General features: G+C 38.7%; 1 protein-coding gene across 1 annotated transcript in view; it reads left to right on the top strand.

The window, feature by feature from the left end:
- Positions 1-10,854: 10,854 nt before the first annotated feature.
- Positions 10,855-26,818, top strand: part of LOC133554906 (dedicator of cytokinesis protein 3-like) — a 76,609-nt gene continuing 60,645 nt past the window's right edge. The window contains exons 1-8 of the mRNA XM_061904174.1: positions 10,855-10,946; positions 15,231-15,379; positions 20,722-20,806; positions 23,016-23,057; positions 23,453-23,607; positions 23,691-23,772; positions 25,975-26,035; positions 26,119-26,266. Coding sequence (XP_061760158.1) covers positions 15,270-15,379; positions 20,722-20,806; positions 23,016-23,057; positions 23,453-23,607; positions 23,691-23,772; positions 25,975-26,035; positions 26,119-26,266 — 683 coding nt within the window. The 5' untranslated portion in view covers positions 10,855-10,946; positions 15,231-15,269. The remainder of the gene's footprint in view (positions 10,947-15,230; positions 15,380-20,721; positions 20,807-23,015; positions 23,058-23,452; positions 23,608-23,690; positions 23,773-25,974; positions 26,036-26,118; positions 26,267-26,818) is intronic.

The following is a 26,818-nucleotide window of genomic DNA, read 5'->3' as shown; positions in this document are numbered from 1 at the left end:
CCTGTGTACATAAAGTACAGGATATGTGTATAGCTGCGTATTCTGAATTGTGTGTTTACTCTGCTGTTGTTGTCTTGTAATGTTGGTGTCAATATAATGATGTCATGATGCATTGGTCAATGTAAACGTCAGCCTTCCCTGTCCAAGGATCACAAAAAAAAGCGTTTGGATTCAATTAAACCATTACTGTGATGGAATATGCATTCATCTAAAAAAAAAAAACTGATCGTGCCCAAGGATACTCTCCTATCCTGCACATTCATGACATCATATGCTTCAACAATCCAACTTGTTTTGTTTCATTATGTTATGGAATATGCAACACAAAACATATTTTCTTTGCAATGATCTGTGTAAGTGCGATCTAGACTACATAGCCTTTTTTTTTTTTTTAGCACGCTAAAGAAGTACTTGGGAAGGTGCGGGTGTTTGATGGTGGATATGGAATGATCCAGAAATGCATTCAAGAATGCATCAAAATGCATGTTGCAAGAAGTAGTTCATAGTGGCTCATCGTTCTGAGCCGTACCATTATTAATATATTTCCTCTATGAGCGTGGCTCAGATGGCTTAGATCAGGGGTCGCCAACCCAAAATGTTGAAAGAGGCATATTGGACCAAAAATACACACAAAAAAAAATCTTTCTGGAGTCGCAAACAATTTAAAGCCTTATATAAGTGTTAAAATAAAGGCAACACATAATGTACCGGTAAGTGTCTCTCTTAGTTATATTAGCCTACTATCATAGGCTGACGCAAATCTTCGTTGACAGAAATGTTTTATTTAAATTTTTATCTTACACATTTTTGCAATATTGGAAATCATTAGTAAATTGAGGCTTCTCACAGGATGAGATAATTTTCTGGAAATTACTGGCTCAGAATGGACAAAGGTATAGATGTGTGTGTCGAGGTTTAAGGAAACAGCAGGCTGTCTTCTTCTAATGGATTTATTACAACCTTTGCAAGCTGGGTAATGTTTGCTGTGGTCTGGAACAACATGGCACACAAACAACTATGAGAAATGCAGCCAATATTACATACAGATAATGTATCATGAGACATGCAAATGTAAATTAAAGGAGCTTGAATATACCTACAAACAAGGCATAATGATGCAGTATGTACATACAGCTAGCCTAAATAGCATGTTAGCATTGATTAACTTGCAGTCATGGATTGGCTAAATTTGCCTGATGAGCACTACAGCAAATCACTAAAATCAACAAAGCTCATCTTTGTGCATTCATGCACACCATAAAACTTTTGGTGGACGAAATGAGGCAAAGAAGGAGTGGCATAAAACACGTCTTTCTGTGGCAGTATCGGAGAAAGTTGTACATCCAAACAAACTACGATGAGTTCAAGGATTGCTGAAATTAGTATGACAAAACGGTGCTTGCTAAGTACTCTCATCAGTGAAGCATGTACAACATAAACCGTGAGATGTCTAACAATTAAGAAGGTTTGTGTCATGTTTGTCCTCCTCCTATCTTTTTCCATTTTCACAATTCTCTGAAAGAGGTTGAGAGCGCCACAAGGGCGGCGCTAAAGAGCCACATGCGTCTCTAGAGCCGCGGGTTGCCGACCCCCGGCTTAGATGGTAGAGCAGCAATTCAGAAACTTGATGGTTCCTGGTACGAATTTAGCTGCCACCATCCCAGTCTCTGCCCTTGTGTCCTTGGGCAAGAAACTTTGCCCACTTTGCTCCCAGTGCCCCTCACACTGTTGTAGGAATGTGGATGAATGTTTGATGGTGGTTGGAAAGGCCGTGGGTGCACATTTCAGCGACCTTTCCTTCAGTCTACCACAGGGCAACTGAGGCTACAAATATAGCTTACCACCATAAATGTGGAGTGTAGAATGACTTGAGTGCATAGAAAAGCACTATATAAGGTTTGTGTGACACAGAGTAGCCACTACATTATGAGATAAATGATTTGGTTCTGCTAAAATGAGGTTCTAGGTTCAAGGTTCAAGTTTATTTGTCACATGCAGACTACACCACAGTGAAATGCTTTTTTTCCATGCTCTTCAGATATTTCGTACCGTGGAATCCAAACACTAGTTGCAGAATCTAATACACTAAATACAAAAAAAATACAACAAATTGAATAGCTCTGATGTACATTAATTACAAGACAATTAAGTTGCACGATTAAGTTACCCTAATTTATTTTAATAATTTAAGGAGTTGATTTCTAAATGCAGTTATGCATGGTTGTGCAGTAGTCTGTAATGACTGCAGGAGTAAGCTTGTGCTTGTTAAATAGTGAGCCTCTTTGCTATTACAAATGTTATCACTTAATGGTATGTCCTACACAATAAGGCTCCCTTTTATAGTTATAAATGATAACATCTCATACTGATAATGGATTAAACAGATTATTGCGCAGATCTAGCCTTCAAACATTATTAGTGAGTTTATATCATTGTTAATAACCCATTTTTAAGAAATGCATAAACCATAACTTATTTTAAAGGGTGGTGCCACTTCTTTTTATTGCTGTTGTAGCTAAACTATAGATCGATAACACAATCCTGTCACAGTGTGTAACATCTCTTCCCATCTGTCTGTCCACAGGGTATTTTCCCAGTCAGCTATGTCCACTTGAAGAAATCGACTGTGACCAACAGAGGGTAAGTTGGAAGTCAGTCAGTAATTTTAAAAACATGCAGCATCATCACAAAAAGTAAGATCTGTTAAACAAGCTGCGCTTTGCTAGGAAATAATTGGAGTTTTGTTGAATGTCAGTAACTCGACCTGACCTGTGCAGTGTTTGTTATAATGACAAAATCTGCAGGCAGTCAACATTTGATGATAAATGCTTAAATGTTTGGTGTCATAAACAACTGTACAATAATTCCAGACATGTAAAACGTAGCTACCTTTGGTCACTATTGGTATTGAATATTTGTGTAGGTAGAAGGACTGTGAATCTTTGGGCACCACGAGATTCAATTTAATTATTGGGGGTAATGATTCGATTCAGAATCGATTCTCGATTCAAAACTATTCTTACTTTATAATCAATACTTTTTTAATAACATTGGGTGTCAGTTCTATGATTAACTACATTCCTCCATAATGTAAATAAAAAGCTCTAATACATTCCTTTATTTAAAAAAAATATATATTTTTTAAAGGAAAATTCCACTCAGACATTTAATAAAGTCAAATACCAATAAGGCAAGAGAAGTATTGCACATGCACCTCTCTTTTCCCCAAAAAATCTGTACAGCAGATATGGGAATCTACATCAACATGATTTGCCTTAGTGGCTGGAGTGGACGGATTGAAAAAAAATGAAATAAAAAAATAATAAAATAATAATAATTATATATATATATATATATATATATATATATATATATATATATACATATATATATATATATATATGTATATATATATAATTATATATTTTTTTATTTTTTTTTTTAATTCCATTTTTAATTCATTTTAATCAAATAAGAATAGCGAGTATTTAAAAAAATCTATTTTTCTCTCCTAGTAGCGAGTCAACAAGTTTAAAGGGGAACTGCACTCTTTTTTGGGAATTTTACAGTCATTGTGAAATTCATGACAATGGGTGTTTTTTTTGCAATCGAAATAGTAAATACATTTGATCATAAGTGCGCTTACAATGGAGCCTGTGGGAGTTGTTCTATTCCACCTATATTCCCCTTAAAAAAACATCCAAACACCTCCATTAACATTTTATACACATGATGTAAGTGTATATGTAATGTAGTAACTGGCATATTGATATTAACATCTAATGTTCATAAGACTCAGGCCATAAGACTCTTGAACGCATCATAATAATCCCCTGAATTCCCTCCAAAAACGGATTAACTCACTGGACTATAAAGACAATTATATCATTAATCCGTAAACGTGAATGCATATGCAAAATTAAAGTGTATTTATCTGTACTTTAAATCTATTTATATCTGCACCTTCTTTTGTAAATGCAAACACTGTGCACCTTGTTGCTCTTTTATCCTGCACTACAATGAGCCAAGGCAACAAAATGTTGTTTTTATTTGTACTGTAAATTTCAAATTTGAATGACGAAAAAAGGAAGTCTACGAGTAAGTCAAAATATTTATGTATTTTGATCATTTAAGCATGCGCAGCACATTCATTTAAAATACGCATTACCTTTGCTTTTCCTTCATCACTGATTACTACTCACTGCAGACTTTATGAGAGCCAACAAACATAATAAAACATCACTTAACGTACAAAGTCTGCTGTCATTAGGATGCTGACTACTCGGGTGTTCATATATTCCCATTTACTGTAGGTAAAGAATGTCTCATAATTCCCACAAAGTAACAGGGTGGGGGTGCGAGGGTGACCAAGCGTCTTTTCGTGTCCTTCTGGCCATTTTCGGGTCCTAAATGGCGGTCAAAGTGTATCAACTTGTCGGAATACATACTCAGACTTTCTTTGTCCAGGTGAGATGTGTTATTTATGATTTAGAATAAACTTCCATGGTGTAAACACAGGGACACAAGTGAGTGATCACAGCGTCGCTATAAATAGTTTGTCCGTGTTTGCGCTAATAAAAACAATATCACTAATTCTTGATAATTATTATTATATATATATAATATTAGTTATATATATATTTATTATTCAAGTCACAAAATGTAAATGGAGTGTTTTTGGGGCGGTATAGCTTCATTAGTATAGTGGTCGTGTCGACAACTTGAGGGTTCCAGGTTCGATCCCCGCTTCTGCCATCTTAGTCACTGACGTTGTATCCTTGGGCAAGACACTTCTCCCACGTGCTCCCAGTGCCACCCACACTGGCTTAAAAATGTATCTTAGATATTGGGTTTCACAATGTAAAGGGCCTTGAGTCACTAGAGAAAAGTGCTATATAAATATAATTCACTTCACTTCACACTATTGTTGGCGTTTTTTTAATGGATATTTTTTGGACTTTTTGGACGAAAGAGTAAAATTTCCATTGGCTCTGCTGTAAGAGGACTGTTATTGACGTTTATTCAATATTTACAATGCATTAAAAAAAAAACCGTTTGTCGTCTTGTCTTTCATAATGATTGTGAACTATAGGTAAAATTAAAAGAAAGAGTGCAGTTCCCCTTTAAAGATTGCACAACTACACTGCTCAACACCTAATTATCTCATCTTAATTCCAAGTCAATCACTCTTCCTGGATACAAACCAGTGCAATTACGATGCAATAACAACTGAAACAATTTCCCCTGCAGTTGTGCAAAATGGGACGGATAACCAATAGCAAAAGCAGAGATAATTAGCAAGACAACCAATTTCAAAGAATGTTTTTTTGCAGGTGCTGATGGCTAAATCCTGGCTAAATTAGCATTTTTCTAATCCCTGCATTGGGTGTTTTTTGTAACATTCAGACATTACTCAGGAAGTGCTGCTCCTGGTTTTCAAGAGCCAGGGTCAAGGAGGAACACAACTTGACTTCCAACAGGCCATATTAGAAAATAACTTGAGCTGTTCTATCAAATAATTTTATACCAGACAGACTGTGCAAGATAACACAACAGGCTGCATTCTATCACTCCATTTCGACCAGGAATTCACTCTTGTGTCACCACTCCCCAGCGGAGTTATCTGGAGGACTTCACTTGGTACTCAAACTATTAAAAAGTAACAACTTCTAAATCACTGTGATCCTACTTCCTCACTCCAGGAGCAGCAATTTGGGAACTCTGTTTTGCTTTCGGGTAAAGTTAATGATGTGACACATCTATTGCCTTTTCCCAAAGTGTTCCCTTCACTGACAATCACTCAAATTCATGAACCGAGTGGCTTCCCCTTGTCTCAATGAAAGTGATACACAAGCATGGCCTGAAAATGCAAATTATAGGAAATGTGTAAAATTTTTGTCTGTGAAAGAAACTGGTTGGCTTACAGGAATAGTATTTTAGGTGGAGGTCACAGGTTTTGCCTGTTCTTGTGTGTGATCTCTCCAGGTACTGTGAATTCCTCCCTCAGTCCAAAAACATGTACTATTTGTTGGTGTCATTGATGAGTCTAAATTGTCCATAGGTTTGTTTGTGAGTAGGGGACACACACAAACACTTGTCGAGGTAACAATCAGTTAAGCATACTGTTAAACTCCCTCTAGATAATGTTACATACTCCAATGGTAACAAAGTAAGTATGCCTTATTGAAAACTTTAGCCTGATGCTAATTTACATTGGTTTCAATATAGACATGCTACTGATAAGCTTTAGTGATTTTTACATGCCGATTTCAACACCTCCAAATTTGGTTACGGGAACTACAAATAAGATGAATGCTACAATTAAAAAAATGCCATGTAATAAGTACAATACTTCCAGTATAAACACCTTTTAGGGTGCAACAAAAGACACAACTGACACATTCAGCTTATTGGCAAAGAGTACTCCGTAGCTAGGCAAAACACTACAGCCAGGGTTTCCCCTTGATGTATTTGATCGTAGCGGTGCGCCAAGGAAACATATTAGCCGCCACACATTAAAAATGTGTTGTTGTTTTTTATTTGAAGACAAAATAAAGTAATATAATGTATTGTTGCATCCAGAAAGAGACACTGTGTGCTTAGCTCTTTTTAGCTTTAATTGTCAATATTAGGCTAACAACGGACCCAATTCCAACAATTATTGCATCCATGCACACACGTCTGTGTTTCACTCTTCGACATATAACTATACTTCCTTATTCTCCACCGACATGGCGTGTTCAGAGACCATCGGAAAAATTAACATCATAACACACTAACATACACTTTAACACCAGCGGGTCTTTACAGTATGAATGAATATATATAGTTTATCATTTACGCTCTATCGACCAGTGATGCACCAAAATTTTGCCATCCACAAGAGACGTACTTAGATCACCGGAACAATGCTGCCGAAACCGAATGTTGTGATGACATTAGCCGTATGAACAGGGTTGTCTGGATCAAAGGAAGTGTGTCCGCGATGGGGCCGTTCTTAAAAGTACCAGTAGAGTGGAAAAACAAGTTGCCTCTATATTGAAATTATTATCATATACAGGTATATCTGATGTATGACACCGAAATAATTACAAAGTTTGCAAGTAAATATATATGATTAAAATAGTATCAATCTCGTGAAGATTTCCGAGCCATTTAGAGAGATAATGAGATAGCCTGTCACATGCTTGCGTGATGTAACGATTGGAACCACAGATTCCTTCATCACCAACAACAATCCAAATCATGCAGACTTTCTCGAGAGCCAATAATTATTACTTTCGGGAAAAATAATGATCCAGAACCATATATTCTTGATCTTAAATTTAAGGAGGATGAGTTACAAGTTGTAGAAGTTCTGCTAAACAAATCCAGCTTTAGTAAAGCACTAAGTGTCATGTAGCCGTATTGCTAAGTGCTAAACAAGAGATGCAAACAACAAACATAATGAAATAATAGCTTACTGTACGATGTCTGCTCTCACTGTGATGGCGACTGATTTCCATATCTTTCCGTTTATATTGAGAATTAATCATGATGCACACAAAGGGTTAACAAGGAAAAGTCTCCCTGCAGACACTGTCTTCGGTTGTGTGTTTGAATGTCACAGATGAACAGCTTCTAGATTCATGGCTAAATCCTATCATCCAGATGAGAGGCGTGATTTATAATGTGGAATAAGTTGGACGAGCCAAGATGTGATGATGCGGGAGCTGCAGAGGACTACTGAGCTGTGTTTTCAATGCGCCGCTAAAAATTGCTTGTCTGCGTCAGCAATTATAATAACAACATTGCTGATATTTGGTTAATATTCAGGTCATGATATGTATATAGAGCATTGTTGGCGTGTTTTGGATGGTTATTTAGAGGGCTGTGTGGGCGGAAGAGAGAGCTATTGTTGACAAGCTATTTATGTAGTTATTTATTTACGACTTTGAAAATTTAATAATAATATTTATTTTTGTTTTTTAAAAAAAATTAAGATTTCTATGGGTGTGTAAGTACTTTTTAAGCACATTCAAAATTCAACAAAAATGTGCTGTAAAAATAAAGTGCATCGAATTGGATTAAAATACTACAAATATAATGATAATTATATTTTAGTCATAATAACTGTGATAGGAAATGTTTATATCATTATATCTTTAATGCAAAGTCCATTATATGATACTTGAAAATGAGACTCAGGAAACAATAGCACCCGGACAGCACAGTCTTCATAACAAACTTATTTTTAAATGTTACATTTAACAAATAGATTTTATTATTAAACAACAGACATTTATGAACACACACAAAACTACTGAAAAAGTATTAGTACTGAAAATGTATACTGTTGAAGGGTAACTGCGCCTTTTTAGGAATTTATTTCACAATCATTATGTGAGAGAAGAACACATATCTTTTTATTTTTACAATAAATTCTAACTCATAAATAAATGCTAGCAAAAGTCAGCTAACAAAGCAGGTGATGGGATTTGCTCTATTCTGCATATAAAGCACTCTAAAATATTCTAACAATCTCCATTAAGGTTTGATATAAACACTTTAAATATATACCGTATGTAATTAAATATTTCCTTTAACAATAACGACTACTATTAATCATGACAAACTTCATGAGAGCCTATGACTGCTTTAAGACAAATGATGATCCAGAACCTTATCTTTTTTAGCTTAATATAAGAGAATGAGCTTTAAGTTTAAGAAGTTGAGTAATAAACGGATCCAACAAACATTGTTAGGTGCCAAACAAGAAATAAAAACTAGAAACATAGTCAACTGTTTGTTGGACTCCGCCCCTAAGGACTCAATCCCCGCCCGGGTCAGTGGCCTTTTCCTCTCTTCCTCCCAATCAACTTCAGGTGGGGGGTGGGAGAAGACTTTTTGGACAATCGAGAGGGGAGTGGTCTACCCCCCTCCTGACCTCCCTCCACCCACCCTTAAGGAAGGGGGAGGGGATGTCTCAGAGGAGGTAGCACAGCTTCGACCAGCCAAACCGCAACCTCCGGCGCAGCCACCACCACCAGTCTTTCGACCCGCTAAGCCGCAACCTCCGGCGCGGCCACCACCACCGGTCCTTTGGCCTGCCAAGCCGCAACCCCCAACTAGGCCACATCCACCTGCACCACGGCTAGCTGCACCACGGCTAGCTGCACCACGGCTAGCTGCACCACGGCTAGCACCTGTCACTAGTCCAAGACTAGCACCAAGTCCAAGTCCAAGACTAGCATCAAGTCCGAGTCCACGGCTAGCATCAAGTCCAAGTCCGCGTCGATCACCTGCTCCATGTCTGGTTTCCACACCAGCACCTGCTCCACGTCTGATTTTCACACCAGCACCTGTTCCAAGTCTGGTTTCCACACCAGCTCCTGCTCTAGTCTGGTTTCCACACCAGCACCTGCTCCAAGTCTGGTTTCCCCACAAGCACCTGCTCCAAGTCTGGTTTTCACACTAGCACCTGCTTCTACGACGACCACAGCTCTGCCACCTGCTTCTACGACGATGCCGCCGCCGCCGCCTCCTGCTTCCATGGCGACGGCGACGACGACGCCGCCTCGTGCTTCCGCGGCGACGACGACGCCTCCTGCTTCCACGGCGGCGATGGCGCTTCCTCCTGCTTCCACGACGACGTCTCAGCGATCTCGAGCTGGACTGCTGCGCAAGCAGCAATCAGGGGCCTGCAGGTGGCTCTCTCGGAGGTCAGTGTATGGACGCAAGTGGCGCAAACAGCAGCGACACCCAAGACGTTGTCGTAGAACTCTCCGGCTGCTGAACTTCTGGCGCCACTCACGCCCACCTTTTCGAGGTTGCCCACCTCGACAATTGCGGCAGCGGCGTTCCATTCGCCGCCGCCACCTGACTTGTCCCTGGTAGATTCGGGGACACGTGGCCTGGCGACCCTCTGCCATGTCCTCCCTCTGCCCTCCCTTGACTCTTGAACTGTCTTATAGTTGGGGGAGGGTTTTAAGTTTTTCCAGGGGACATCAGGAATCTGTCCCTTAAGTGGGGGGGGGTCCTGTGTGATCCGCTGCCCGGATCATAATATGATTTAGATTTTTGAGTCTTTTTGTGTTTTCTGTTGGTTTTGGACTCCTTTAGTTCTTGGGTGAACGAAATCCGCACCACGATGTGACCAGGTCATTACAACATCACTAGTCAGAAAATTTATTTTAGAACAACTTAAAAACCGTAAAAGCACAAACAAAAACAATTTCAGCCCAAACGTTCGAGACAAGTTTGGGGAAGTTTGGACAAAGTGGGGGGTCCAACTTCACACAGTTGTTGCAGTAGCTATGTTTCATCTTTGTGATTAATGTGCTGCTAAAAAGTAGTTTATTAGTGTTTGCACTTATAATACCAATACCGCAAATACTTGGTAAAAATTCAGGTTACAAGACGTAACTGGAGTATTGTTTTTTAGAAGGCTTAATTAGGAAGTAGTTTACTCCTATGAGCTGCATTGTTAGCCAACTCATACTTGCAGTATTTTACGAATTAAAATGCACAAAAAGAAGACATGTGTTCTTGTCTCACATAGGGATTGTGAATGACAGGCAACATTTCCCAAAAGTGCAGTTCTCTTTCAAGTACTGGTATAGATTCCAAGGTATCCAGGATTGGTACTGTTCACATGTGCGTTAGAATGGTTATCTGTCTCTCAGTCCTGTGACTGACAGTTTATTATTCCATTCAGCTGGGATAGGTTAAATCTTTCTTGCGGCACAACAATAGGAAAAGAAACATTGTGTTTGTTACCTGTCATGTCTACGCCAGGCTTTTGCACAAACTTTTTCTGTTGACGTACCTCTGGGCACGCTCACATTCATGCAAATGTTTCTGTCTACAGGCTGTGTGAGACTGTAGTGCCCCTTGAGGACCCCATTATCACAGAGACCACCTCAACTTTGCAGGAATGGGGTGTCTTGTGGAAGCAGCTCTATGTGGCAAGTAGCAATTTACGTATACACACAACATAACAAATATGACAACAAATTCCTAAGCAATGTGAGACCAGCTCTAACATTTACTGGATTTTCCGAGGATTTTTGCGAGCAAAGCGATAATTTGCATGAAAATATTTCATCCATCGTTGTTTCAATTGCATCCTCCAGAGGGGTTTAACGGAACAGGCTTTTTCAGCACATTATACCCTGAGTTCTGCAATAGTTGAGATATAGCCTAAATGTACAGGGCACCTCGTTCAGATTTTCCAGATGCATGTCTTGATTGTTGCCCTAGATTTTCATGCACTGTCTCAGTGGGCGCAGAAATGGGTTCTGGACACAGATAATGGCCCACAGACCTGTCACACCCAATTTCATGCAATGTCATTCAGCCTTTGATTGATCTTGGCCTGCTTCACTTAGTTGCAGTATCATCTTCACTTGCTGGGCAAAAGTGATTACTGGAAACCTAAAACATCCTTAATCCAGCTCCAGGGCAGGCAGAAAGGGTTAGAAGCCTTTTTTTTTTTTTTTAACATAACCTCTCACCAAGGACTGCTCATGTTCTGAGCCAAGATTACTGTGATGATGTAACTTCCTCTGAAGCTCGACTAATGTGATGCGTTGTTTTAATGGCGCTTGTTTAGGCGCTCACCCCCAGTGTGATACAGGCCATGCTGCCACAGTTGGCGAGATAATAATAGGATGTATCATGGACAAGACACCGATAGACTACCCTATTGTTGCCTGAATTTGTTGTATTATCTCCAGGAGCAATGGTCTAAACATAATGTTGGGAAATGCACATAATTAGCCCTACAAAAGAGACGTCTGGAAGGGCTCATCAATTCCTGACAAAATCTTCGTTCCTCAGCAGCCTTGGAGAACATGCAATCTTTATCCTCATTAAATTTACATGACTATTGTGGCGCTGTTTAATCTATGCATTTATGTAAACAAACCTAAGGAGTAATGTGGCTTTGTCATATCATTAGGGAGAACAGATATTGTCCGAATTTATTTTGTTGTCCTTGCTCTATAAGAAATTACAACCAGGAGGTCAAAGCAGGAGAGTAATATTTGTCTTTTAGCCCTCTGGGCATGAATCTCAGTGGAAACACATATGGTAAATGGCTTGCTGTTATATGGCGGCCTTCCTACCCTCAGGGTACTCGAAACACTTTCACCTCCTCACACAGTGATGATGATGTATAGTTCTACGGAACGAAGGTAATCAGATCATTTGTAGCATTAGCAGCAGCTGGGGGTTCAATAACTTTCACAAGAATACTTTGACAAGGACTGAGGGCGAACCAGGAATAATAAAAATATTTTCTACGTGAGATGGAGTCACGCAACCACATACTGTGGGCTGTTATAGCTAGAAATTAAGGGAAAAAAATATATATATTATATATATATATTGGGCTGTGAATCTTTGGGCACCACACAAATCAATTCGATTCAATTCTTGGGGGTAACAATTCGTTTCAGAATCGATTCTTGATTCAAAATGATTCTCAATTCAAAATCAATACTTTTTAATAACATTAGGTGCCAATCTATGACAAACTACATTCTTCCGTAAAATAAACAGCCCTAATAAATTTCTGCATTACTTAAAAGAAAACTGTTTTTGTTTAAAAAAAAACCTTCGACCAAAACATTTAATAGTGACACATACAAATAAGGCAAGAGAAGTATTTAACACTTCTCTTCTCTAAAGTTAATCTGTACAGCAGATATGATCATCTACATCAACAATATGATTTGCCTGAGTGGATGGACAGGACATATAAGTTAAAGAGTTAAAGTACCAATGATTGTCACATATAAAGAAAATACAAATAATTATATATATATATATATATATATATATATATATATATATATATATATATATATATATATATATATATATATACTTTTTTTTTTTTAAAGAAAAATAAGTACTAACCAAGTATAAGAAGCTTCACCACTTGACCACTTGAGTCATATTTTTGCGCTTAAGAAACTTCTCTGTGACTCTATGACTAGTTCCAGACTTCTTATGATTGTTTGAGACTGTCATTACTGCCACAAGTGGTGGAAAAGTGTATTACAACTAGGTACCGCTGCAGCCCATATGGACCACAGCTGAGAAACAGAGATTTTTAGTTGGGCCTCTAGGGGGCCAACAATGGTTAATAAACTCTAATCGAAATAGATGTATCACATTTATAACCTACTTTTTGCGTGTGTCTGCGAGATGTTCTATTCTGGAGGCGATCCCAAATGAGTCAAGCCCCACCTTCTCTAAAAGTATCAAATGTATACTGTTCAATATATACCTTGATTAGGGGTGTTGGAAAAAATCAATTCGAATATGAATCGCAACTCTCACGTTGTGCGATTCAGAATCTATTCTCATTTTTAGAATATAGTTCTGTTATTTTTTAAATCGCTTTTGTTTTTATTTTTTTATTTTTTGTCAATCCAACAAAACAATACACAGCAATACCATAACAATGCAATCCAAATCCAAAACCAAACCTGACCCAACAAGACTCAGAACTGCAATAAACAGAACAATTGAGGAGACACAAACACGACACAGAACAAACCAAAAGTAGTGAAACAAAAATGAACATTATCAACAACAGTATCAATATTACTCATAATTTCAGCATAGCAGTGATTAAAAATCCCTCATTGACATTATCGTTAGACATTCATGAAAATAAAAAAAGAACAATAGTGTCACAGTGGCTTACACTTGCATCGCATCTCATAAGCTTGACAACACACCGTGTCCAATGTTTTCACAAAGATAAAATAAGTCAAATTTTTGGTTCGTTTAATAGTTAATACAAATTTACATTATTGGAATCAGTTGATAAAACATTGTCCTTTACAATTATAAAAGCTTTTTAAAAAAAAATTGCTACTCTGCTAGCATGTTCTGCAGACTGAGGTAGAACCTGCTGAAATCCTGTGTATTGAATGAATACAGAATCATTTTGAATTGGAAAAATATAGTTTTTGAATCGAGAATCGCTTTGAATCGGAAAAACAATCGATTTATAATTGAAACACGACCCCAAGAATCGATATCGAATCGGACCGTGGGACACCCAAAGATTCGCAGTCCTAATCTTGATGTTGTCGCTAATATTTTTTTTATCGACATGGTTGAACATAAATTTCATAACCGGTATATTAGATTAGATTAGATTTTACTTTATTTATTCCTTCAGGAAAATTAAAATATAGATTCACCCGCTCACAACATTAAGTACACCTGCACTCTCTGATCGATACAGACTCAAGAGCTAGATGGAAAAAGCAGTTTTCACCAGTCGGTGTTATTGCGTGCATGCCATGATAAGATGACAAAAATACTTTATCGTTTCCTCAAACCAAGCAATGTTGTTGTGTTTTTACGTCGGAGTTTAGCAGCTAATCCGATTTTGTACTGGTCCATCTTGATAAAACAGCCCCAAGTAAAATGTCGTAAAGGCAAATAAACACAGAAGTATTTATTCTACAGACATCCAAGTAGTGGGAGGGCACTAGACGAGAATGAATAACACTAAAGCTCCAGGTGAAAGGCATAAGAGTCACACATTCTTGCATACTAGAAATGCCCACATCAGTTGATCCGTCAATCAGTGACATCACTGATTCTCCACTGTTAAAAAAATACCCCTAAACCCCTCGAACAGAGGCAACGCAAATGAATCCAAGTGTATGAACCTAACAATTTGATGCTTTAGCATTGTGTAACATGAGTATCCAACATTATAACATTTACAAGTCAGTAAAGAATACAACAAAAAGTCATCATTTTATCGTTTCAATTATGTTACCAAATAAGTTGTCTCTGAATCTTTATTTACTTTGAAAAAGTAGTTATTAGGTTTGTCATCTCTTCCTGTCTTTTTTTTCATATTTTCTTTGAGGGTTTGCAAATTTTGGTAAAATGTCCTTTCAGTTGTGAGGTTTTATGACGGATCATGAATGCCCATTTGTTGTCTGAGCAGCTGAGTATTTAGTAGGATAACTCAATAACAGCTTTTTGAATAAAAATATACACAGTTGTCTCATTGTATGATTTGGTGCCATTCATATACTGTATAGCTAATTCACAAACGAATTACCAGATTACACCACATAAGAACCAGCTTTATGATAGTACTGGAGGTAATATCCACCTGTAACATGGTTCATTCTGGTTCATTCTGTGCATGATAATTATGTGATCTAAAGAGACTTTGTTTCCTTACATTTTGGCTGATTTCACAGAAACACAAGATAGACCTATTCCATAAGCTCCGTCATGTGATGAATGAGCTCATCGACCTGCGTCGGCAGTTGATTCAGGGTCACCTCGCCCAGGATCAGACCCGTGAGATCAAGCGGCACATCACTGTACGCCTTGACTGGGGCAATGAGTGAGTTTCTCCTCTATTAAATAAATGCATAATATGGATATACAGTGAAGACTTGGAGTGTTGTGTCAGTGTATGCCGACTGAGTAATACCACTACGCTTGAGATCATTATTGTAATTCTAGTCAACATCTACAAAATACAGTTACAGTTAGGTCCAGAAGTATTGACATACATTTTCAAATGTTCTCTGTAAATGCCACCACAGTTAAAACCAGTAAAAGTGTGATTGAAGTGCAAGCCATGATAAAACGAGGCACTCTGAATAAAATGTCTGTCATTACCCAAATGGTACCGGTATAATGAATGCCATACTTTTGCTGCCGCCTACACTTCATAACTTATTGGTGCTTTATTTAAAAATCTTAAAATTAATTGCATTATATATTACGTCATGTTCACAATAAACACATTTATTTTCAAGCTGAGGTTGAAGACAAGTGCTTGTCAAGCAGATTCAAGTCATTGTGCTTCTCCCTGAAAGAACTGTAACACCGTATTCTCTCTGCTGCCACTTCTTAAATCTAAGTGAGCAGTGACATCCATACGCAAGACAAAGAAGGGAGGGCTCCTTCTTGATTGAGGCAGAGCTTCATTTGTTTTTGCTGTCCACACGATATACCATACCAAAATAGAGACACTTTAAACAGCATCTAAGGATCTGTCCATTCATCATCCATCCATCATCTTCCGCTTATCTGAGGTCGGGTCGCGGGGGCAGCAGCCTAAGCAGGGAAGCCCAGACTTCCCTCTCTCCAGCCACTTCGTCTAGCTCTTCCCGGGGGATCCCGAGGCGTTCCCAGGCCAGCCGGGAGACATAGTCTTCCCAACGTGTCCTGGGTCTTCCCCGTGGCCTCCTACCAGCTGGACGTGCCCTAAACACCTCCCTAGGGAGGCGTTCGGGTGGCATCCTGACCAGATGCCCGAACCACCTCATCTGGCTCCTCTCGATGTGGAGGAGCAGCGGCTTTACGTTGAGCTCCTCCGGGATGGCAGAGCTTCTCACCCTATCTCTAAGGGAGAGCCCCGCCACCTGGCGGAGGAAACTAATTTCAGCCGCTTGTACCCGTGATCTTATCCTTTCGGTCATGACCCAAAGCTCATGACCATAGGTGAGGATGGGAACGTAGATCGACCGGTAAATTGAGAGCTTTGCCTTCCGGCTCAGCTTCTTCTTCACCACAATGGATCGATACAACGTCCGCATTACTGAAGACGCCGCACCGATCCGCCTGTCGATCTCACGATCCACTCTTCCCCCACTCGTGAACAAGACTCCTAGGTACTTGAACTCCTCCACTTGGGGCAGGGTCTCCTCCCCAACCCGGAGATGGCACTCCACCCTTTTCCGGGCGAGAACCATGGACTCGGACTTGGAGGTGCTGATTCTCATTCCGGTCGCTTCACACTCGGCTGCGAACCGATCCAGTGAGAGCTGAAGATCCCGGCCAGATGAAGCCGTCAGGACTACATCATCTGCAAAAAGCAGGAGACCTAATCCCGTGGCCACCAAACCGGATCCCCTCATCGCCTTGGCTGCACCTAGAAATTCTGTCCATAAAAGTTATGAACAGAATCAGTGACAAAGGACAGCCTTGGCGCAGTCCAACCCTCACTGGAAACGTGTCCGACTTACTGCCAGCAATGCGGACCAAGCTCTGAGACTGATCATACAGGGAGCGGACTGCCACAATAAGACAGTCCGATACCCCATACTATATGAGCACTCCCCACAGGACTTCCCGAGGGACACGGTCGAATGCCTTCTCCAAGTCCACAAAGCACATGTAGACTGGTTGGGCAAACTCCCATGCACCCTCAAGAACCCTTGAGGGTGCAAGAATCCAGCTTACCCAAAACAGAGCTGCCAGACTAGCTCTCCATTGCTCATTTAGGACTGGCATTGAGATCATGCATCATGAATTGTCATGGGTGAAAGTTAATGAAAGACTGGCTTGTAGTTTGATTCTATTTTTAAAAAACATCTATACATACCATAAACCCTCATATCTGTATTCTCAGCTCTTGCTTGCTAGTGACAGTCACAACAACGGTACCAGGCTAGCCCAAAGAGGTGCTCTCACCCGTCTTAAACCCAAAAGTGATGTTTTGAAAAAGACTGTAATGTATCGGGCAATCACTTACTGGAATAAACTTCCACAATATCTGCTCTCAATCACCAGCATAGTGGGCTTTAAGAATAAACTAAAAGAAGAAGTATTGCGTAAAGAGATTATTTTAGATTGTACCAAATGTCATGACTGTTTTTATTGACTATTGAGTATTTTATTGATTATGGGATAAGCAGCAGAAAATGGATGGATGATACTTTTTCGTCACTTATGGTTTGTCTTTGGTACACTAATGTGTATATTTTAGGCCATTGGTTCTTTGTTTTATTTTTGCAAAAATGTATACAGTATATCTATTTTTATATTGTTATTTTTATCTTTGGTATGAAAATTATTATGTAACAACATTTATTAGTATTTTTTGGTTCTTTGTTGTTGCTATTTTTGTATTATGACAATTTATTATTGGATCATGTTGTACTGCATTTTAATCGTTTGTTCTGTGGTTGTGTGATGTTTTTTGCCTGGACCCCAGGAAGAATAGTCTCCACTACGGTGTAGACTAATGGGGATCCTTAATAAACTAAACTACTAAACTAAACCCTGCCGAGAGTATAGAGCTGGTCCACAGTTCCACGACCAGGACGAAAACCACACTGTTCCTCCTGAATCCGAGGTTCGACTATCCGGCGAGGCCTCCTCTCCAGTACACCTGAATAAACCTTACCGGGAAGGCTGAGGAGTGTGATCCCAAAATACCAAAATAGAGACACTTTAAACAGCATCTAAGGATCTGGAAACATTAAATGCGTCATGTTATAAAAAAGACGAAAACAAAACAACTAGCTGTTTGTTCACTGTGGTTGTTGAGATCAGTCCTCTGCAGGGCATACTTAACCTGAAAACTGGCATCATCACATTTAATGGTCAAAATATCATAGCCATACTTGGAGGCTGTCATGTTCAAAAGAAGGCAGCAGTACATATGTGCGGTAATTCACCCAACCCAGAGGGCCTAATCATCCACTCTTACATCTGTTTTATGGCTGCTGAATACAGTGTATATCACAGAGAAATTAGTCAAAACTGATTATGTGATATCAATTATAACAATATCCTCTTATGGGTTTGGATAAATGAAGATTTTCTTAGATAAAATTACCGCCCGCTAAACAGTGTAAGCAAACTACTAAATTGTGTGTACTATTTGTATATGTAATTTACTGAGACTGCATTTACAACTGATAACTGGCGCAGACTGCCCTATTTAAATGTACATTTTTACGTTTACTACCTACTCAGTGGCCTTATGGTTACAGTGTCCGCCCTGAGATCGGTAGGTCGTGAGTTCAAACCCTGGCCGAGTCATACCAAAGACTATAAAAATGGGACCCATTACCTCCCTGCTTGGCACTCAGCATTAAGGATTGGAATTGCTGCTGCCCACTGCTCCCCTCACCTCCAAGGGGGTGATCAAGGGTGATGGGTCAAATGCAGAGAATAATTTCGCCACATCCAGTGTGTGTGTGACAATCATTGGTACTTTAACTTTAACTTTACCGGCATTTTGTGCCCATGAAACACTAATTTCCTTCCACAGTCATGTTATCATGTTCCAACTTGTGGAGTTTGTTGAACAAGCAGCGCTTATTTCTAATCTGTACCATCTTTTCTGAAAAATAGAATTACAATCTAGACAATGAAACTATTTTTATGATGCTGACAAAGCGCACAGTGAGCCAGTGACGGACCATCACAACACCAAAGCACATTCATGCATCTGGTGGAATGATCCAAATGCCAGAAAATCATTTTCCAAAACATTTTTTCTTGCAGGAGATACAATATTACAATAATATATTTCTAAAATAAACAACGAAAGTCATTAAAAAAACAATAAAAGATACCAAAACACATCGATTACAATTATTTTAATTCATCCATCAGCTGTAAAATGATAAAATGATGATGCTGAATAGACAATATGTCTAATTTATTTTATTTTTTTTGATAGTCAATTTATGTTGAAAAGCATACGTAGGACAGAGATTCCTTTCTCACAGCCATTTCTGCTCAACTGCCAGTTTGCACGTCCTGTTTCTAATTACTGAATATAGACGCAAAACAGCATCCACAGTTTTAATCTTGATAAATCACACTTTGTGTGCTAACTACGAATATTTGCATTTTTTCCTCCAAGTATTGTGGGCAATCTGATGATCAGCATATATTTTTTAAATTTTCCTATCCATCTATCTATCTATCTATCTATCTATCTATCTATCTATCTATCTATCTATCTATCTATCCATCTATCTATCTATCTATCTATCTATCTATCTATCTATCTATCTATCTGTCTGTCTGTCTGTCTGTCTGTCTGTCTGTCTGTATGTCTGTCTGTCTGTCTGTCTGTCTGTCTGTCTGTCTGTCTGTCCGTCCGTCCGTCCGTCCGTCCAGCCGTCCATCCAGCCATCCAGCCATCTATTTATTCTGCATATTCAGGAAGAAAAACATGCTAAATGGACCGAGCTCCTTATTTGGCTCACTAAAGAGACACAATCCACTGCGCACGTGCTTACTGTACTGACTTTGGTTACATAGATGCAATGGACAATACTACTGTAGTTTTGATACTTTCATTTATACAGATTTTATTTTAGTAATTTTTATGCTTGAAAATGCAAAATATGTAGAAAATCAATCACAAAAAAAAATATTAAAAAAAAGCGATAGAGTGTAGCCGCAAACTTTGAAGTGCAATGTGGCGAGGGACGGCTGTCAATCATCTATCAAAGTTTATTTATATAGCCCTTAAATTAGAAGTGCCTCAAAAAGCTTCACAAACCAAAACAGCATCCCCAGATCGGAACCCGCATCCGGGAGGGACAATTGTAACATAAAATAGTCGGTGTTGTTAGTGTTTTAATTTTTGGTTTAAAAATTTAACTTTGACAAAGTTGCAAACAGCCCTTTTAACTAGTAGCTGCCCTGGCTGCACGGGTTGCAATTACAATAAACTATGACGAGAGGACCACAACATATGAGCATGTGGGCTGCAAGTTTAAGATGTCTGCACTAGATAGTAAGTAGTACATCACAATAATATTTAAAAAAAAGTAAGAAGTACAGCACTACTAAGAGCAATAACAACATTCTGTTTCCTTTATATTGTCAACATGTCATATATTAATATGATAGGCATTGCAACAGGACGTGAGGTAGTCTGATGTCTTTTCTGCTTTGTACATATTATAATCTCTCTCTCACCAGGCACCTTGGCATCGACCTGGTCCCCAGAAAGGAGTTCGAAATGGTGGACCAAGACCAGATCAGCATATCAGAGCTTTACAAACTGGTATGTTGGCGAGAGGTATTTTTGAACCGTTGCATTCTGCACAAGCCCAGCCCGTCAATTATTAAAAGCGATAAATTAAATACGTGAATTAGTAGGTACTGAATTATAAAGTAAGTTGCATGTGTCCCTGCAGGATGCATATTCTACATTTCCAGCAATGGAAGGCTTCTGCAGACTTGGAGAAACGTGCGTGTGTGTGTGATTGTGTGCGTGTGTGCATGTGTGCTTGGGCGTGTGTGCTCTTGTATTTCACCCTTCTTGAGACATCAACAAGGAAAAGTATCTTCCATATGAGGACCGGTGAACAAACAAAGGCCCTAATACGGAAAACCATTGCATCTAATAGAGTATGTCTCATTTGCACCCTGGTGGTGAAATATGTCAAAATTAGGGTGGTCCCACAAAGAAGGGATTTTTCAAATTGTGTTGGCCCCGGCTCCAGCACCCCCCGCGACACCAAAAAGGGACAAGCTGTAGAAAATGAATGGATGGATGGACTGTGTGTCGGTTTTAAAAGTGCTCCCCCTCTGGTCAACATATGTAATAACAAGTGTGTGTAAGAAATTGAAATGCCCCTTTGGCCAAAATTTATTAAAAAAAAAAAAAAATTCAAAAATATGTATAAAGAGACATACTGTAATAACTTGAAGGAAATAAAACATAATTTATTTATTTTTTTAAAAATAAAATTAGTCTTTTTCTCAATGTGTCAACTTTTTTCTTATGAAGTTGGGAACAATTTCTCCTATTCTTTCTGTTTCTCCAATATTGAAATATTATCTCGGAGAATTATCACTTTTTTATGTAAAATTATTACTTTTTAATGCAAAATGGTGACATTTGTCAAATGACAAATGTCATATCAAATGACAAAAAATACACCCCATTTTTTGCTGTTCTTGTAAAATAGTGACATTTTTTGAGTAAAATTATGAGTTTTGTCATAATTTTGACAAGCAAAATTCCAATTATTTTATAACATTGCCAAAATGTTTAAGTTTTCTAATAAAATTCTGACTTTTTTCGAGTAAAATTATGAGTCTTTTCATAAAATTGCCAAAATGTTAAGCTTTTCTTGTAAAATTGCGACTTTCATTGAGTAGAACTCCATATTTTATCATATTGTTGCGCAAATGTTCAGTAAAATTTTGACTTGCGTTGTGTAAAATTAGGACTTTTATTATAACATTGTCAACATTCTACATTTTTTTTGTGAAATTGTGACCTTTTTCTTGTGAAATTACAATTAATTTTTCACAACAAGCTTTTTTATATTTGCAGAGTATGTATATATTATTAATGCTGTAAATACAAATCTTTATATAAATGGAAAGGGTGATCCCAAAGAGGTCTCAAGAAGGTATAAAATACAAGTGTGTGTGTGTGCATGTGTGTGTGCGTGCATGTGCGTGCGTGCATTTGTGTGTGAGAGTGTGTTAGTGCGTGTGAAACTAGATTTTTTTTCAGCATACTTTGTATATTGTTGGTGTGTTAATGTACGTACACATTATCAAATCATCCGTAAGAAGGTGGATCACAAAAGAGCACAGTTAGCTGTTGAAACAGTCTCATGTGACCTGTTCTTTATGCTTGTACCCTTGCCTTTTTGAGTGCGGCACGTGACACAAGTCAGCAATGCAGACATAATGCAAATAGACAGGTGCAAGCATATTGTCGGTGATAGAAAAATGAATTCAAAATTATGTATTATGGCTAATTGGCTTTGGAATAAATATAAATGACAAATGTGATGTGTTTTTTTGAACATTTAATACATGTCGGATTAAACATATCTGACTAACAAATTATAAACTGAGTGCTATGTTCAGAAAAAAAAATTGTAGTTTGTCCTTGGAAAAAAAAAAAAAGAATCCTGACTTAATGAGCGTAAGCTTGTTTTTGGCAGAGCACAAGACCCTGGCGCATCTTCAGGTAGGGGAGGAAAAGAGCTCTTTTGGGCTGCTGCGATATGTGGGGGCGATACCGGTTTTGTCCTCATCCCTCCCACACACTGTTTCTTTTAGCTGAAATGCCATCGTTAAGAGGCAGCAGCGTACAGTACGTAGGTGAAATGTTGTCCCATTTGAATCATAGGCTGAGGCATGTGTGTGTCTGAGGTAAATAAGTTCAAAGCTTTTGTGGGTGGAGACAAACAGGGCTTGACTGATTTTTCTTTTGACTATCCATTTCTTTCTTCCTTTTTTTTTAGCATGTATCCAGCAGACATTGTGGTCAGCAAAGCACAAACCAGGTACTCTTCAAAAAACAAAAACAAAGATATCTTTTGTTATAATGGTAATGAACTCAGTCCTTCATTCTATGTTTTCTTGCAAGCACAATATTACTGTACTATTATGCTTGTTTTTGTCTTCATGCAATATACTGTATGTATGTCCACTTGCTTGTAAAATAACTACCCTTATTAGTAAGTACAAACTTTTATGTTCTCACAGATATTCACCACCTGCAAATGCCTGAAATGTGTCATTATAAAGTATTAATATTTCATGAAGACAATTGAGGGAACTATGCCAAAATTGTCCTTGCAGACCTATATAAAGATAGAGTGATCTGTTCAATTTACAGAATACTTTCTTTGACTTCATTTGCAACAATCATGCACTGAGTTTATCCCTTTGTTGCTAGGCTGACAGCGCGAAACAGCGCCATGGTGACAGCTGCCGTGTCCCAGTGTCACACCACCTCTTCATCAATCTGAAGAGCTTCACTTACAACAGCATCAGTGAGGAAGCAGACGTCTTCTTCTCCCTCTATGACACTCGAGAAGCCAAACAGATCAGGTACCAGCAAATATCTTGCACATTAACATTCCTGAATAGTCACACAACACGTGGTGCAGTCAGTCAACCTGCTTGCTCTGCAGTGAAAAGTTCATGGTGAAACTCAACAAAAACGGAGGACCAAAGAACCCAGAGAAAGTTGATCGTCTTTGTGCTCTCTTCACGGTAATGTCCTCTTCTTTCGACACATTCAGTTGAATTGAAATTAGTGATGTGAGTGTTGCACCAAATTACAAAAGATTCTCAAGGCACATCTCATGTAGCAAATTTTGGACCATGGACATAATACATTAAAGGCCTGATTTACTAAAGCATGTTTGTTAAACATAATTTTTTCTGACCTGCCACATCATTTTATGTAGTCTGCCACAATTTTTGTGGCCTGCGAAAGGCTGGAAATATTAAAGCACTTCCTGGCTGAATTAATTGTTTTTTCAATTGTGACTGAAAAATGGGCTGCATACAATTGCATATGTTGTACACTTTAATATTTTCTGATGATGCGCTTCATTTTTTGGTTATGAAAAATAAATACTTAAATATCGGTTTTCCGTATCGACTTATCATTTAAAATCAAGTTATCACTCCAGTGGTTCATAACAAGCCCAACTAAATGGGTTATAATTGTGTAGTGCTTTTCTACCTTCAAGGTACTCAAAGCGCTCTGACACTATTTCCACATTCACCCATTCACACACACTCATTCACACACTGATGGCGGGAGCTGCCATGCAACGCGCTAACCATGACCTATCAGGAGCAAGGGTGACGTGTTTTGCTCAAGGACACAACGGACATGACTCGGTTGGTAAAAGCTGGGGATTGAACCAGGAACCCTCAGGTTGCTTGCACGGCCACTCTACTAACCGCGTCACGCCGTCCCTAAAAAAACAATTGCCTTTGCTAATTGTGTTAAGAGGCTAGTATACGTTTATATTGATATTCCTCGTTAACAAGTGCCCTCTGAGGGTATTTTGAGGGCCATAATTACGATGTGGCCCTCAATGAAAACAATTTTGACACACCTCTTCTAAAGGTTTGTGTGTATCAAAAACTGTGTAAACATGAAATTGCTTGCAAAACTGATCTACTGATTGCATCTCTAAAATGAGCAAAGCAATCCAATTAGCATGTCTGTTTTCAGGAATACGCAGAATATATTTTGACCATCAAAACGGCCACAATGCTGGGAGAAGATGGAAATATAATTATTTATCACTCAGCATGTGATTTATCAATACTAAAACTGTTCTGCGGTCGCTGTTCTGCATTTATATTTAGCATCTGGAAAGCTTCTGGAATGCTCACGGAAAAAAACAAACACAAAAGCAATTACAAGGAGGCGTTAGCTACAATATGACAGATGATGAAAAAAGCCACTATTCAATGATCATGTCGAAAATCGACATATTTTTGTGAGGAATGAAAATATTCGACACATTCTCTGTACAGCAATCTTTGAGCCGATGAAAAACTTAAGGGCTGATTTGAAGACAACCAGTAAAACGATGTCTGCTGGGGTTTCTTAATGGCATTTGTTTTTAATTTATAATAAATATATTTTTGCAGCTTCTTGCAACATGCATTTTCTTGCCTCTAGATCATTCCGTCATTGCCTTTGTTATTTTAAAACAAGGTTGTGCGGCCTTCGATATGCTGAAAAAAGTTTCTGTAGTCAAGATTGCAATTTTGTTTTACAGAAAGGTTGGTAGGGATTATAGTTGTGTGCTGCATGGCCTCGACAGGATGAAACACCACAGGTTGGACCATATGATGCCAATGGAGCGCTTTGAGTGCTAGAGAAGCGCTCTATAAATCAAATTCACTATTATTATTATTATTATTATTATTATTGCATGTGAAGGGAAATAAGCGCTCCATGGTGACAGTATCACACGCAAAATAATCATTTGAATATGGTAGTCTGCACTACTTCTGCAATTGTTATCAATATTTCATGCAATCTTAGTAGATTTTAATAGATCGTATGATCTTCAAAAACTTTGAGTACCATGTCAGCCATGTTGCACTTTTTAGCACTTCCATAGCAAGTCTACTGACAGATATAAGTAAGAAATTTACGCTACTTTGTATTAGAAATGGCAACATTGGACAATAGATGTGCATGTACGAGCCAGTCTGCCCCACAACAAGACAATAGAGAAAAAGAAGGAACTCATTGAATACAACGTCGGACTCGCGGAAAGCTCTTCGAGGTAAACCTCTACCAGACATGGATAAATTTGCTGATGCAGATCCCAAATACCCAAAAACAGGTAGCAATAGGTAATAAAAGTTGGTTCTGGCTCAGGGGTCTGTTTTAAGACATAAACCACAACGTTGTGACTTTTCCATCTTTCTATGCAGGACCTCAGCAGTAAAGACTTGAAGAGAGACCTCTACATTGTTGCACATGTCATGAGAACTGGTACAGTCCCTACATATATCTACGGACAAGAAATTCTTAAGAGTTTCGTCTCATTCCGGCTGTCTCATTTATGCTATGTCCAGGCCGCATGTTGCTGAATGACTCAAAGAAAGGCCCACCTCACGTTCAGTACCGGCGGCCGTACGGCTGTGCAGTTCTGGCCATGAGTGACGTTTTCCACACTATCACAGATCTCAAAGAGGAGAAGGACTTTGTGCTGAAAGTTTATACGTGAGTCCTACATTGTTATTTAAACACAAGACTAAGGACAGCTCCCAAAAACGGATGCTGACCTGGCACATGGATCTTACTGAACATCACTTTTATGGCAACCAGTCAATATAAGAAACTCAGCTTTTGTTGCTGTTAGTCAACAGCTACATGTACACTGTATTGCCAAAAGTATTTGGCCACCCATTCAAATGATGAGAATCAGGTTGTCCCAGCGTATAAAATCAAGCACTTTGGCATGGAGACTGTTTCTACAAACATTTGTGAAAGAATGGGCTGCTCTCAGTGATTTCCAGCGTGGAACTGTCATAGGATGCCACCTGTGCAACAAATTCAGTCTTAAAATTTCCTTGTTCCTAAATCTTCCAAAGTCAACTTTATTATAAGAGAAAGGAAGAGTTTCGGAACAACAGTAACTCAGCCACAAGGTGGTAGGCCACGAAAACTGACAGAGAGAGGTCAGCGGATGCTGAAGCACATAGCGCAAAGACTTTCTGCACAGTCAGTTGCTACAGAGCTCCATACTTCACGTGACCTTCCAATTAGCCCACG

This window comes from Nerophis ophidion, linkage group LG06, assembly GCF_033978795.1.
Source record: "Nerophis ophidion isolate RoL-2023_Sa linkage group LG06, RoL_Noph_v1.0, whole genome shotgun sequence".
Lineage (NCBI taxonomy): Eukaryota > Metazoa > Chordata > Actinopteri > Syngnathiformes > Syngnathidae > Nerophis > Nerophis ophidion.
This window is presented reverse-complemented; position numbering and strand designations above follow the sequence as displayed.